This window comes from Dama dama, chromosome X (assembly GCF_033118175.1).
Source record: "Dama dama isolate Ldn47 chromosome X, ASM3311817v1, whole genome shotgun sequence".
NCBI lineage: Eukaryota > Metazoa > Chordata > Mammalia > Artiodactyla > Cervidae > Dama > Dama dama.
The window spans coordinates 129348439-129362350 of record NC_083714.1 but is presented as its reverse complement, the minus strand read 5'-3'; the positions used below and the strand labels follow the sequence as shown (position 1 = coordinate 129362350).

Sequence of the window (13912 nt, the reverse complement as noted above, 5' to 3'; positions counted from 1 at the left end):
ACTGTTTCCACTCTTTCCCCATCTATTTCCCATGAGGTGATGGGACCAGATGCCATGATCTTAGTTTTCTGAATGTTGAGCTTTAAGCCAAATTTTTCACTCTCCTCTTTCACTTTCATCAAGAGGCTCTTTAGTTCTTCTTCACTTTCTGCCATAAGGGTGGTGTCATCTGCATATCTGAGGTTATTGATATTTCTCCCAGCAATCTTGATTCCAGCTTGTGCTTCATCCAGCCCAGCGTTTCTCATGATGTACTCTGCATATAAGTTAAATAAGCAGGGTGACAATATACAGCCTTGACGTACTCCTTTTCCTATTTGGAACCAGTCTGTTGTTCCATGTCCAGTTCCAACTGTTGCTTCCTGACCTGCATACAGGTTTCTCAAGAGGCCGGTCAGGTGGTGTGCTATTCCCATCTCTTTCAGAATTTTCCACAGTTTATTGTGGAAAATAAACTCCCTCTCATGCCCCACCTTTTTTCCTCTAATTTCCTTTTAATGTTTCATAACATTGACATTTTCCAGGAGCCCAGGCCAGATTTTTATAGATTATTCTACGTTTTAAATACATCTGATTGTTTCTCAATGGTTAGATTCAGGTTAAACATTTATTTGCAAGAAGACTATATAGATGATGTTATTTTTTCCGAGTGAATCACATCGGGAGGCCCCGAATTGGGAATGGTACTTTTGATCTTTCGGTTAAATTGGTGCGTATACCATAAATCACACAGCGACTGTGCTAGAACTCAGAGAAACCAAGTATGAGGCAAGACTCCGAATGCGCAGCAGGAGGCAGTCGTTTTTCCCAGGCTCCTCGGAAACCCGTTCAACCACGCCCACCCCGCTGCCGCCCGCGCCTCTTTTGTCGGAAAATAAACCCTCAGAACCAGAAAGCCCTTGCTCCAACTCGCCCAAATCGTTACCCATCAGCATGGGTGCGCTTGCGCAGTGAGTTTTCAGGAGGCTCTTTTTCAGCGCCCGACCGCTTCCTTTTTCTGCTCTCAATTGCCGCCCCCTTCGCTCGCTCTTTTCCCTAAGGGGTCATCACCGGGCGCCAAATGCGCGCCCGCGGGAAGGCCGGGGGCGGGGCGCCGCGCGGCGCGGCACGTCAGTGGCCTTCCGGACGGAAGTCCGCAGTCTCTGGAGCCTCTGATTGGTTTTCTGGGTGGCGCCTGTCTCGGCCCCCGCGCCAGTTTCGGGCTGGTTGGCGCGGAATCGGAAGACTCCGTGACCATGGCGCAAGTGCACGGCGAGGAGTGCGAGCCGGGGGCTGACGGTGAGAGATGGCCCCACGCGCAGGGTCCTGGGTTGGGAGTGCGGGGACTGAGGCATAACTGCGGGTTGTGGGAACTCTGTTTTGTTTTTTTCTCAGGAAGGCGCGCCCCCGGGTTGCTCCTCGTGTCTCTTTGGGCGCGGACCTCAGACGTCCAGGGCTGGAACCCATCAGGCCTCGGACAGGGCTTCCTTGCAGGGCCGTTGGGTCCTGGCAAACCCGAGTAACTCCCTGAGGGGCTTTTTGTTTGGGAGGCTGCCTCACCACTGTTAGTGCGGGTCTCCGCGCCTATCTGCCTCTTTATTTCTTTTGGTGAGTCTCATCCCACGTGCTGGGCACACACCTGCACTAGACTGACCCGGTGGGACAGTCTTGGCCGAAGGTATTTCTTTACTCCCGCTGGGAGTGCTGGGAAGGTTGTTACACATGGTAACGAAGCAGGAAAGAAGGCTGTCACCTGAAAATACAAACGCGTTTTGTCTTTTTTTAGGTAATGAGTTTCTGCTTTACGCATTGACAGTTTTTCTTTCAGGGTCTGTGGAAAGTTCTTAAAGGGCCGCGTGGAAATAGTGCTCATCATCTAGTCATCTGAGGTGAAGCATTTAAAAAAAAATGCTTCAGTTTAGCAGCATTTCGCATGCCCTGTATATTACTCCGTTTTCAGTGGTAATCTTCTATTTCCAAAAATAGAATATAGAAATGTAAATGGATTTGTCTGATTTCTGATTTTTGAGCAGTGTGCAACTAACGTGTGACTTCACTTCAGTGAACTTCTAACTTAAAATCAGGTGCTTCACTCTCTTAGCTCAAGCGTCACATCTCCTGTCACTCAAATACATCACCATTAATGAGAACTTGCGTCCTAATCAGATTCTTTTGCATTCCCCTAGTTGTGAATCACAGATTTCAATTTGTTCTTCTAGCCTTTCGCTTTTTAAGACAATTTGTTTTGGAGAGTCGACTAGCCTGGATTACAAATGGGATGTAGGATGTGAGTACGTGAATAGTCTTTACAGTCCTCCATCAGTGACATGCCACTAAGCCCTTTCTTCACCCTAAAAACTGTTCCTCTTCGGTGAACATCATGAAATCACTCTTCGGAGGACACTGCAATCTTGAGATCCCTCTTAAGTCATGGTGTTGATTAAGTAGTGGCTGGGACTTGTGACTGGAATTTTTCTTTTCCTGCCGAGTTTGAAAGATTGTCACCAGAAAGACTTGCAGGCTCTTATTTGTCTGCTTTGGGGGAGGGTGGGGAGTACTCCAGATGTAATTGTGAACCAGATTTTAAACTTCAGTAACTGGGTTTTTTTTTCATGCTAATTCTTTTTGGCTAATTTACCTACTTGAAGCATTGGAGACTTATACCAAAAAGGAAAATTTAAGCTTTTTTTTCCCCCTTAAGTGTTAGAAGGTGGGCTGGCAGTAAAAAGTTGAAAGGTCTATAAGTAGCTGTTACTGTATATGAAAATGGATCAGGGAGAGTTTAATGATTTAAAAAAGCAGGTACAGTGGTTCATTCAGCAAATATTTATTATGTACCTACCAGGTATAGGCTTTCTATCAGGCTCTCGTGTTATAGTGGTAGGTAAGTTGGACATGGTTTTTGTCTTCATGGAATTGAGATGGTAAACATGTAATTATATGCGATGCTATATTGAGGCTTCCCTGAGTAAGTGGCTTTGCTTTATTCTTGCTTTCTAGAAGCTAGACTCTTTTAGTGCTTAGTGTGGAGTGTCTTAGTGTGCCAAGTATCTTCATTTAATCCTAAACTTTATGAAGCAGACATGGTTATCCCCATTTCACATATGAGGACCCTGAGGCTGTGCATTAGTCTCAGCCATTGGGTGTACTCTATAGGAACCAACTCTAGTTGACTGAAACCGAACAGGAATCAGAAGAGTAAGTATCGTAGTGTTCAGAACCTCTGGAGAGCCAGTCTCTGAGCAGTGTAGCTAGGAACAGTGCTTCAAATCATGCCCCCAAAGTGGTTCATTGAGGAGGTTACTGCCAACCATGGCAAGTACTTGAAGTTAGAGCCTTCAGATACCCTGGGACATTGCTGGCACTGTTGTTCCAGGTACTCAATCCTCCTGTAGCAGTTGCTACTTCTAGAATCTTCCATTAGTCCTCCCCCTTTCCTTGTCACGCTAGCTTCTGATTAAGTCTGAGCAGATGTTTGTAATTGCAGGACCTATTTTATGTACCCCTGCCCTAGCTGCCGGGGCATAAGGGAGGAGGGATTTCACAGTTTCAGTACTGGGCAGCTTAAAAAAAACAAGACACCTGGCCACCGTGGCTCAGAAAGGCACACCGGTTGTCTCCTGTCACCCAGTAAGTGCCAGAGCCTGGTTGTGTTGCTGCTTCTAATCTCCGTTCTCCCACTCGATGCTCTCGTGTCCGGTTTACCTTCCGCATTGACTTCCTCTTGGTTTCAGAATACACCTTGCATTTTCACCCGTTTGTAGTTTGGCTTATGCCTTTTCCTTTGCTTGTGCCCACTTGTTGCCCTGTACTCTGATAGTGAAGTTCTGTTCCTCTTTCTGTGTTGGAAACCTCCCCTTGTGAAGCCTTGTCTGATTTCCCAGGCAAAATGAATGGCTCCCTTTTCTACATGTCCTCAGTACCGGGTTCTTACCTCTCATATGGCACCATCTTTATATGATGGTGGGAGTTTCAGGTCTTCTTGCTTTCCTTGACTGGGAGCCCCTTGAGGACTCGCAACTTTGTCTTATTTGTAATTGTACCCCAAACTCTTACAGTGGCACATCGTTGTCTGTGGAATAAGTCTTTTTGAAAACCTATAGATTTTGTTAGGATAATCTGACAGAGGAGTCAGGGGGATCTTGAATGGAATACACTGAGGCCAGCTCTTCACTCCCAAGGGTCATGTTCAGTAATCTCCAAAACCTTGTTGTGTAGGTCTGCTCACATTTTTTTGAAATCATTTGAGTGACACTCAAGATTTTGTGGCTGTCGTCATTAAGTACCTGCATTCCCTAATGCTTTTCTGAAAATGGATTTAAAAGTCAAATGTGAAAGTCAAACAATAGACTGAGATATTATAAAGAGAGATTCCATTTCCAGAAAGCTAGAAAAAAAGTATCTCTAGTTATGCCTCACCTTCAAAACAGGGTTGAAACAGTTGAAACTATTGAAACAGTTTATTGCCAGCACTTGCTACATGTTCTGTAAATTGTATCTTCTGTTTCAGTCAACACTTAGTCAAAGAGCTGAATGTTGTTATGAACATTCCAGTGGGGTGGGAGCTTTTAGGATGCCTGTTATCAATACTTCTCCTTTTCTGTGCTTCTTTTTATAAAGTAATTAGCACCAAATACAATACAATATTCAATTTCACAGACATAGGTGGCAGTCATGCTGAGCCTCAACTCGTGGCTGGCAGGCGGCACTGTCTTGCTTGCTTTGGGTATTCATCTGGCATATTAAAGTCTTCATTCTGTGGGTGAAATCTTTTCAGTAGCTGTGTGAGGTGGTCAGTTTATGATGACCCAAAGTGTGCATAATTCAAAAGTTGAATGACTGACCAGTGAGGCCCTCTGGTACTTCATTAATTTTTAACAAAACACATTTTAATCTTTGTGTTTTTCACTGTCATCCTCTAATGTCATAACTAGCAGCATGAGATCTGGAAATCAGTGATGGAATCAAGAATCTCCTCGGTCATCTTGGTTAAATTCTCCCAACCCCCAATTTATCCTTTCTTTGAAATTCCAGGCATTTTATCTGTACTTCTGTTGGGGCATGTGTTTCTTCTAAAAGTTGTTCTATAGTTAGTTGCTATTTACAGGCATACCTCGCTTTATTGTGCTTTAGATACTGCACTTAAAAATTTATTTTTTAAAACAAATTGAAGGTTGTGGCAACCCTGCATCGAGCAAGTCTGTTGGCACCATTTCCCCAACAGACTTCACTTATTACTTCATGTCCCTGTGTCACATTTTGGGAATTCTCACATTTTTCAATATTTGTTACAGTGATCTATGATCAGGGATCTTGGATGTTACTACTACAACTCACTGAAGGCTCAGATTATGGTTAACATTTTTAGCAATCAAGAATTTTTTTATTTTTATTTTTTGCAATCAAGAATTTTTAAAGATATAATGCTTTTGCACACTTAATAGACTATAATGTAGTGTAAGGGTAACTTTTATATGCCCTGGGAAATTTTAAAAAATTCACATGGCTCACGTTATTGTAATATTCACTTTATTGGTCATGGTCTGGAACTGAACCCACTAGTATCTCCGAGGTCTTCCAGGTATCTCCCCGGTCAGATTGTAAGTTCTGTGAGTCTGGGGCCCTGTCTTGTCTTTGTGTCTCTCAGAGGGGCAGTTATTTGTAAAGAGCAGGTGCTCGTCAAAACCTTTCAAATGTTGATTAATAGAATACAAAATGAATTGTCCTTTTATAATCACTTAATGGCCTGTCCTTTTGCTTGGAAAGGTTATGGACTAGGCTTGTCTCCCTTGAGTGTCTCCAGGGGATATCAGTTGAATTTGGAATTTTTCTCCGGGAGGAAAAAAAATAACAGTTACTTCAGCTGAGAATTTCCGCAGAGCCACAGGAGCTGCAGATTTTGTATAACAATGAACTTGTATATTACTACTGGCTAAAAACTGTTGCTTTGTTTTTGAGGGAAAATGGCTGACAATTTTGTAATGTATCAAATAAATTTGGGTTCTTTTCAGCTATGTCAGATTCCAGGAGTTTTGTAGCTTCCCGATCCCGGAGAGAGAAAAAATCAAAGAAAGGGCGACAGGAAGCTCTGGAAAGACTGAAAAGGGCAAAAGCTGGTGAGAAGTATAAATATGAAGTAAGTAACCATTTTTTCCCTCTGTGATTCATCTAATTCATAGCCTGCAGGTAATCTTACGTCACCTTTGTTGCTGACTAGAAATATGCATATATTTCAAGTTTCTTATAATAGTGATTTCTTAATCTCAAACGCACTTGGGCATGAGGCAGATTTACAGGTTATGGGAGACTACTCACCCCTTAAAGTTCCTCTGAGGCACCTTACCGATGCTTTTAAAATCCCGAAATGAAAGTAGTAATGTATTTTTTGCCTTATTAAGATCACTGCATCACTGCTGAGTTCCGTGGCTCTTTTGAGGGAACTTTGAGATGCTTTTGCTTTGCTTAAGAGGTGCTGAGCAGTGTCGCTGACTGAGCACTGCTTCTCCTTGGAGAGAACTGGACTTCATAATCTCATATGCAAGGGGATCCTGGTGGGGGCTTGGACCTCCCCTCTGCTGTGTCCTGCATGAAGGACTGAATGTGATGTCCTTTTGGCTCTCTCCTTCTACCCACCATTGGTGGCCTGGTGAAAAAGCAGAGTGGCTACCATCTGCACAATGTTGGCGAGCTTCACCTCCAGGGTGCTCCCTGAATATTAATACCTCCATAGCCTCACGGCTGGAAAGCCATTAATTAATATGAGACAATAATAATAATAATAATAACAGCAACTAATGCAGTTTTTCAGCTAACACTGTTCTAAGTGCTTTAACAAACATATTCTGTTCTTTAATCTTTCCAATAATCATCTGAGGTTAGACACTACGATTAACAGCATTTCGCATGGAAGGTATCTGAGGTCACAGTGGCAGAGCCTTGATTGGAACCCAGGCATCCTGGTTTGAGAATATGCCTGTTAACCATGGCCCATTCCATATTGGGCTATTAAGCAAGTAGAAGAGGATTCTTGTCATTTGGCACCATTCCTTCAAGTTAAGGGAGTCATCCAGATCATAAAGGGTTGCTAAAAGGATTACAGTAAATCATGAGTAAACCATTTTTAATGTAGGTACTTCTGTAAAGAAGTTCTGTGGGGCATTTCAGATGTTGACACAATGTGACTGATTTCCCATTAATCACTGATGTTAATGGCATGGCTCTAAGAGTTCAAGCTGAGCAGTAGCAATGTTTTTAGAGATCGAGTCAAAATGACTTTTTAATTCAATATGATTTTTAAAAATAGTTTTCTGGTGTCTTTTTGATAGTCTGTAAATGAGTTGCTTAAATGAGAGGCAGAGTATGCCTAATAGACTTCAGGCAACAAAACTAACCTTGCCAGTTCCCTCTCCCCTGGAAAAGAACATTGGTCAGTACAGTAGTATTAGTTGGACCAGTTTGTGCTTGGGTTGTCAAAAAACTTAATTTGGTAGGGCAGGTAATTTCTGTTACCAAGTGATCAAAGGCCTAATCAGTATTTGCCAGTGATCCCTGTAGAGCAAATTAAACAGGAGGTGACAGCTAAGCCTAATCCTGCAGTTACTATAAGCCCTGTAGGTGTGGCAGAAATCCAGTCAACTTTGCCCATCAGGCTCTCAAAGCTCTGGATCCAGGTGTTTTTTCCCCTAGAGTCTTAGGTCTTCAGATGGAGCTGGTCGTTTCTTCCACCCCTCACTTGGAAAGGCAGAACTGTCAAGAGAAGGGGGGAATTTTTAGCAGGGTATGTTTAAGTTCTTGATAACCAGCCCACCAAATTCTCACCTGGGACATTAATGGCCTGTCACCATGGCGGCTGTGGCAGTGGTGTGTGTCTGTCTGTGCTTTAACTGCTTAGGGGGTCTGCTCTCTTCATGTCAGTAGTTCGTGGAGTTCTGAACTTCTGATGGTCGGGCAGCCTGTGTAATTACAGGTCTTGCCACTCCGCACTTGCACTCGGTTTTTAACACCCCAAAATGGTTAGGGATCAGTGGTAATACAAACAAGGGTCACTCTAAAACCGTTTGTAGTGCACCTGTAGAATATAGACTGTGTTTTCCTGGCTTTTGGAGGGGGATGGATGGGGGAGATTTTCCTTTGGAATTTCATTTGATCGGTTGAACAGTTATGGAGATTTGTCCTTTTGTGGGGCACCATCAGCTAGCGGAAAGGGAGGCAGCATGTCTCACAGGTTTGCCAAGTACAGGAGAAACCAATCTCAAAATTACAAATGACTAATCCCCAAAGCAGCTAATGAAGAATTGGCTATAATTCAGTTTGTTTTTTATGAAGTAGATGAGTAATTGATGGTGTGACAAGTATATTATGCTAATGGAATCATTTAATATCTTATGTTAACACCCACCTAAAAGGAATACTAAGTTAATTGATGTCTATTTAAGGAAAACCCTGCAGTGGTGTTGAATGTCAGAACTCATGATTTGGTTGCAGCTAACTCCTTCAGGCTGCCATTCCACTTTGAATTTGACTATTTTTTCATCAGAATTGTTTAACACTTTCACTCCACTTTGAGCTTTCTCCAACTTGTATGATGGTAGGTAGAGGACTTCACGAGTGTTTATGAAGAAGTTGATGAGGAACAATACTCGAAGCTGGTCCAGGCCCGCCAGGATGACGACTGGATCGTGGATGATGGTATGTGGGAAGAAGCCATCTGCCAGACACTGTGTCAGTAGCTTTTCATAAGTTCTTATGCAGCAGAGTTGCTGCTTTGCTTGGGCAGATAGATGTAAGGCACCTTTGGTTTGGATTTTCCTTAAATACGTGCTTTGAGGGTGTAGAAGCAGAACAATGGAAAGTTTTATCGAGGGGCATTTTGGAGAAACCAGATGTATACCTCAGACTATAGTATAAATCCTCCAGGAAGTGACTGTGTAGGAGTTTGGAGGAATCTCCTACCTGTGGGCTGTCTCCATGTGATGGGGTAGAGGAAAATATGTCACAGAATGGCTGTGACGATTACACAAGACTGTACTCATGAAGAGTGACTTGGGCAGTGGAAAGCCCTGGGTAGACAGAGGCTGGTCCCCATGTTCTTATAGCCATTGTGGAAAGCTTGGTGGTTCCTGTTTGTGGGATGTGACTTCTTTGCTGTGTGGGTGCCAACCATGCAGCAGAGAAAGGGGGTGTAAACTGCTCCCACCACCGTATTTATGTTCCTACTTCTGTAATTGGACTTGGCTATATTCCCAACTTGAACTTGCAGGCTAAGTTGCTTTTCTGGACTTCTGGTGATCTTGATTCTTTTTATTCTTCTGGTAGAGTAGAAGTACTGTAAAGCATCCTGTTGTGGCAAACTTTGATCCTGTGGGCCAAATTATTTCCTAGTTCACCTAAATAGGCATAGTATATAGCTGATCCTTGAACAGCATGAGTTTAAACTGCTTGGATCCACTTATATGTGTGTGGCTGTTTTTCGATAATAAATACCATAGTACCACACCATCTGTGGTTGTTTGAATTCACAGTTGTAGAGGAGCTGTAGATACTGATGGCTGACTGTAAGTTATACGTGGGTTAACTCCCAAGTTGTGTGAGGGTCAGCTGTATATCCTTTGGTTTTGACTCAGAAAACCTGTGTGAGGGCTGTGTTTCATCTGACTTTTGGTTGATGGATTCTGCTGCATTTTAAAATGACGTGGACCAGGAGAACATCTGATTGGGGATTTTTATTTTTTTGTCATGGGTAAAATATTGGCTATGTTTAGAAATTTGATCCTAATGTGAAATTTTGTTCCTGCAGATGGTATTGGCTATGTGGAGGATGGCCGGGAAATTTTTGATGATGACCTTGAAGATGATGCTCTTGATTCCCATGAGAAAGGTACCTGCATTTTGTTTTTAAGAGGGCCATTTTGAGATTTAAGGAATTGTCTAAAATTTCAGATGACTTGGTACTTTGACACAGTTTCTTCAGGGGAAACGGATCTGACACAATTGTGTTTGAGTATAGAAAATGTTCTAATATTGAAAGAAGTCTAGTTATGTAGAAAATTAAACATGGAAAGCAAAAACAATCAGGAAATGAAGTTTCACATCTCTGTTATCCAAAGAGATACTTATTTTGGAATTTTCAGTGCTGTGGTCATTTTAGATTTGCTGATTTTGAGGGCTACAAGCATAAGTGATGTCTTTTCATTCCTGCTGAAGTTACTTAGGATTTTAGCTCTTTGATAGAAGCACAGTACAATAACAAGGCTTTGAGCTTCTCTCAACCTGCTTTGTTTAATTGAAATTTAAAACAATATGAATGAATGTGTTATATTCACATAGCTATCACAATCATTGGCAAAAGAAATTTTTGAGTCAACAAGCCCGATTTCGTTCCTGTAAAATGAGAGGAGGAAATTTTCTTCATATTTGTTTTTTTTTAATTTAGTTCATTATTACCACCAAGTGGTAGATAACTGGCCAACATTCTGTGGCCCACTTAGAGCTGGTTTATTTTAGAATAGCTTTACTGAGATATAATGAACATACCATACAATTCCCCTAAAGTGAGCATTTTAGTGGCTTTTAGTATAGTCACAGTAGTACAGCCATCACCATGATGACTTTCCTTACCTCAGAAGGAAATCATACCTGTACTATATAGCTCAAGCTAAGAATGGCTTTTACCTTTTTAACGAGTGTTTAAAAAAAGAAGAAAAATGGAAAGAAGAATATGCAACAGCTTTGTGTGGCCGCAAAGCCTGAAATCTGTGCTCTCTCACCCTTTTCAGAAAGTCTGGACCTTAATTTGTAGATTGTTGACATTTTGTGACATTTGTTTACTGTGTCCCTCTTCCACCTTCCCAGACATACACACACAGACTTTGTTTTTGGTGAATTTATTGAAACTGAGTTGTAGACAGCACGACACTTAGCTCTCCATGCTTCAGTGGTGATCATAAGAACAAGGGCTTGTCTCCTTAGCTGCAGTACCATTTCCATGATATTATCTAAGATTTTATCCTGCTTAAGATTCCCCAGTTCGTCCAATAATACCTTTCATAGCTGTTTATAGAAGTGCAGTTTCCACTTGGATTTTCATGTCTCTTCAGTCTTATTTAGCATAGAGCAGCACCATCTCTCCTCTTCCCCATCTGGTCTTTCATGGCACTGACATTTTTAAAGGGACAAGGGAATTCCCTGGCTGTCCAGTGGCTAGGATTCCACACTTTCACTGCCAGGGGCATGGGTTTCATCCCTGATCGGGGAAATAAGATCCCGCATGCCACAAGTGTTTGGCCGAAAAAAAAAAAAACAAAAACCAACCCACATAAACAAATCAAAACAGGAGCTCTAAAATTGTGGAAAAATTTCATTTCAAATGTTGACTCCTGTTCTTTCTTTGTTTCCTGTTGTCCTTCTGTCTTATACCTACTAATGTAGACTGATGATACTAAAGCCCCTTAGTGAAGCTTTCCTTGCTAGTCAAACCAGTACTGACCTTCTCTTTTGAGGCTCTTTATTAGGACCTGAATTTTGTTTACTAAACGTTTTGACCATTGCCTATATTCTCTCTTCAAACTGCTCCAAATGATCTCTCGACAAAATTAAATTCCCCTGTCTTATGTTTTTCACAAATGTGCTATATCTTCGTATTCTTAGGCACATTAAAAAAAATAACAAAATCTATCATCTGTGACATTTAGTGCATCAACAGTTTTTGTACTCATGACCAGAACATTTTCTCATCCCAGATGGAAATCCATACTCATTAAGCAGTCATTCCTCAGTCTTCCTTCCCTCAGCTCTTGGCAACTACTGACACACTTTCTGTCTCTGGATTTGCCTGTTTTGAGTATTTCATAGAGTTGGAATCATGCAATATGTGACTGTTTGTTTCTGGCCTATTTCATTTAGCATAGTGTTTTCAAGGTTCATTCGTGTTACAGTGTGAATCAGTATTTCATTCCTTTTCAGGGCTGAGTACTATTAGATTGCAAGGATAGATCACATTTCATTTATTCATTTATTAGTTATAGGCCACTTGGGTTGTTTCCTTCTTTCAGTTACTGTGAACAGTGCTGATTTGAAGTTTTGTGTACCAGTTTTTGTTTGAACACTTGTTTTTAATTCTTTTGGGTGTATGCCCAGAAATGGAATTCTGTATACGTATTTTAATTTCCTTTTCTTTCTTACACAAAAGATATTTTCTATAGATACTTTTGTACTTGGCGTTTTTTCACTTAAGAAGATATCTTGAAAATCACTTCATATCAGCACTTAGAGCGCATTCTTCTTGCTTGCTCATTTCTGTATGGCTGCATAGTATTCCATCGATGGATGTACCGTGGTTTGTTCAGATGGTTTTCTTGAGTGGACATTTAGATTTTCAGTAATTAACTCTTGCTGATGATACCACATTGAATAACTGCATATGGTATTTTCCTCAGGGAAAATTCGTAGAGGTGGGATTGCTGGCTTAGAGAGTACATGGACATAAAGTTTCATGAGATATTGCCAAATTCTTCTCCATAGGAATTGTCCCATTTTACACTCCTGTGAACAACATTTGAGTGTCCATTTAGACACCATGGCCTCGCCAAGAGAATGTATTGTCAAGCTTTTAAATTTTTGACCCTCTAATATGTGAGAAATGACATTTGCATTTCTTTTACACATGAAGTTGGGCATCTTTCATAAAACTTCATAGTTATATATTTTTTAACATGAACCGTATGTTCATGTTTATTGCCCACATTCCCTTTGGGTTCTGGGATGAGTCAGAAAGTGAGAGTAAAATTCACAGTACTAGAGGAGTTTGCAGGTAGTTTCTACATGCCCAGAAGAGAAAACATATGGCACAAGTTTTTCTTTATGGAGCAAATGTCTACATGTTGTTTAGTGTTGCTAGGACCTGTTGTTCCATGTCTAGATACTGTTCCTCATAAAATGGAAACTAGGATGCTACAGTATCACAACCAGTAGTCTTCTTTCTTCATAGTTTTCTTGTCAGAGTCAGTATCACACTAAAATGATGATCTCATGAAGGCTGCAAAGCTAATCCCCTGGTTCCAGATGAGCTTGATCTTTTTATTTCTATGGGAAACTAAACCCCACCTTTTAAAAAGCTTTCTATTCACATTAATAGTAATGATTAAACAGTCTTAATAACTCCTCTTGACATTTTACTGGCCTTTCTTCCATTTTTATAGTAACATTCAGTCCAAATTTCCCTGAATTTAGCCCATTTAAAAGATTATTTCCTATGTACCTTGCATAAAATTTCAGTTTTGTGTTTTGAATTTTTAACATTTTGCTTGTTAGAGTCTCATATACAGAGGACAGGTGACCATGCTTTTGGATTTCCATTTTGATTTTTGCTTTTGCGTGTTTCTAAATAAATTCTCTTCCAACAGGAAAAGATGATAAAGCATGCAACAAAGATAAGAGGACTATCAAGAGGGCTGCTGTGACAAAACCGAACAACATCAAATCAATGTTCATTGCCAGTGCTGGGAGGAAAACTATAGATGTGAGTCTCATGTTTTCTTATATTTGCCTCTTCCTTTGTGAAGCAATGATTCCTGTTTGTTCATAGTTCACCTTTTTTGTCAGATTCCCCGTAGCTCTAGACAGATGATCTCCTGAAGGCTGCCAGGCTAGTCCCCTGGTTCCAGATGAGCTTAATCTTTGATTATATTTAACATTTGATTATATAGATAATAGATGCCCAGTATGTTTTTTGTTTTGTTTTTTATCTTTTATATATTTTTTGGTCACACTGCATGGCTTGTGGGGTCTTAGTTCCCCAAACAGGGATCAAACCCAGGCCCTTGCAGTAATAGTGCCACGTCCTAACCACTGGACTGCCAGGGAGGTCCCAATATGTTTGAACTCAAATATTTGAGTATTACTTTCCCAGTCTCAGTCACTAAGTTCAATGTAGATT

General features: G+C 41.1%; 1 protein-coding gene across 3 annotated transcripts in view; it reads left to right on the top strand.

Annotated features, from left to right (window-relative positions):
- The first annotated feature begins 1172 nt into the window (after positions 1–1172).
- The window catches only part of POLA1 (DNA polymerase alpha 1, catalytic subunit), a 285949-nt gene continuing 273209 nt past the window's right edge, over positions 1173–13912 (top strand). For all 3 annotated transcript variants that reach the window (XM_061135837.1, XM_061135836.1, XM_061135838.1), the window contains exons 1-5: positions 1173–1278; positions 5991–6115; positions 8571–8667; positions 9776–9856; positions 13380–13495. In XM_061135837.1, coding sequence (XP_060991820.1) covers positions 1236–1278; positions 5991–6115; positions 8571–8667; positions 9776–9856; positions 13380–13495 — 462 coding nt within the window. In that variant the 5' untranslated portion in view covers positions 1173–1235. The remainder of the gene's footprint in view (positions 1279–5990; positions 6116–8570; positions 8668–9775; positions 9857–13379; positions 13496–13912) is intronic.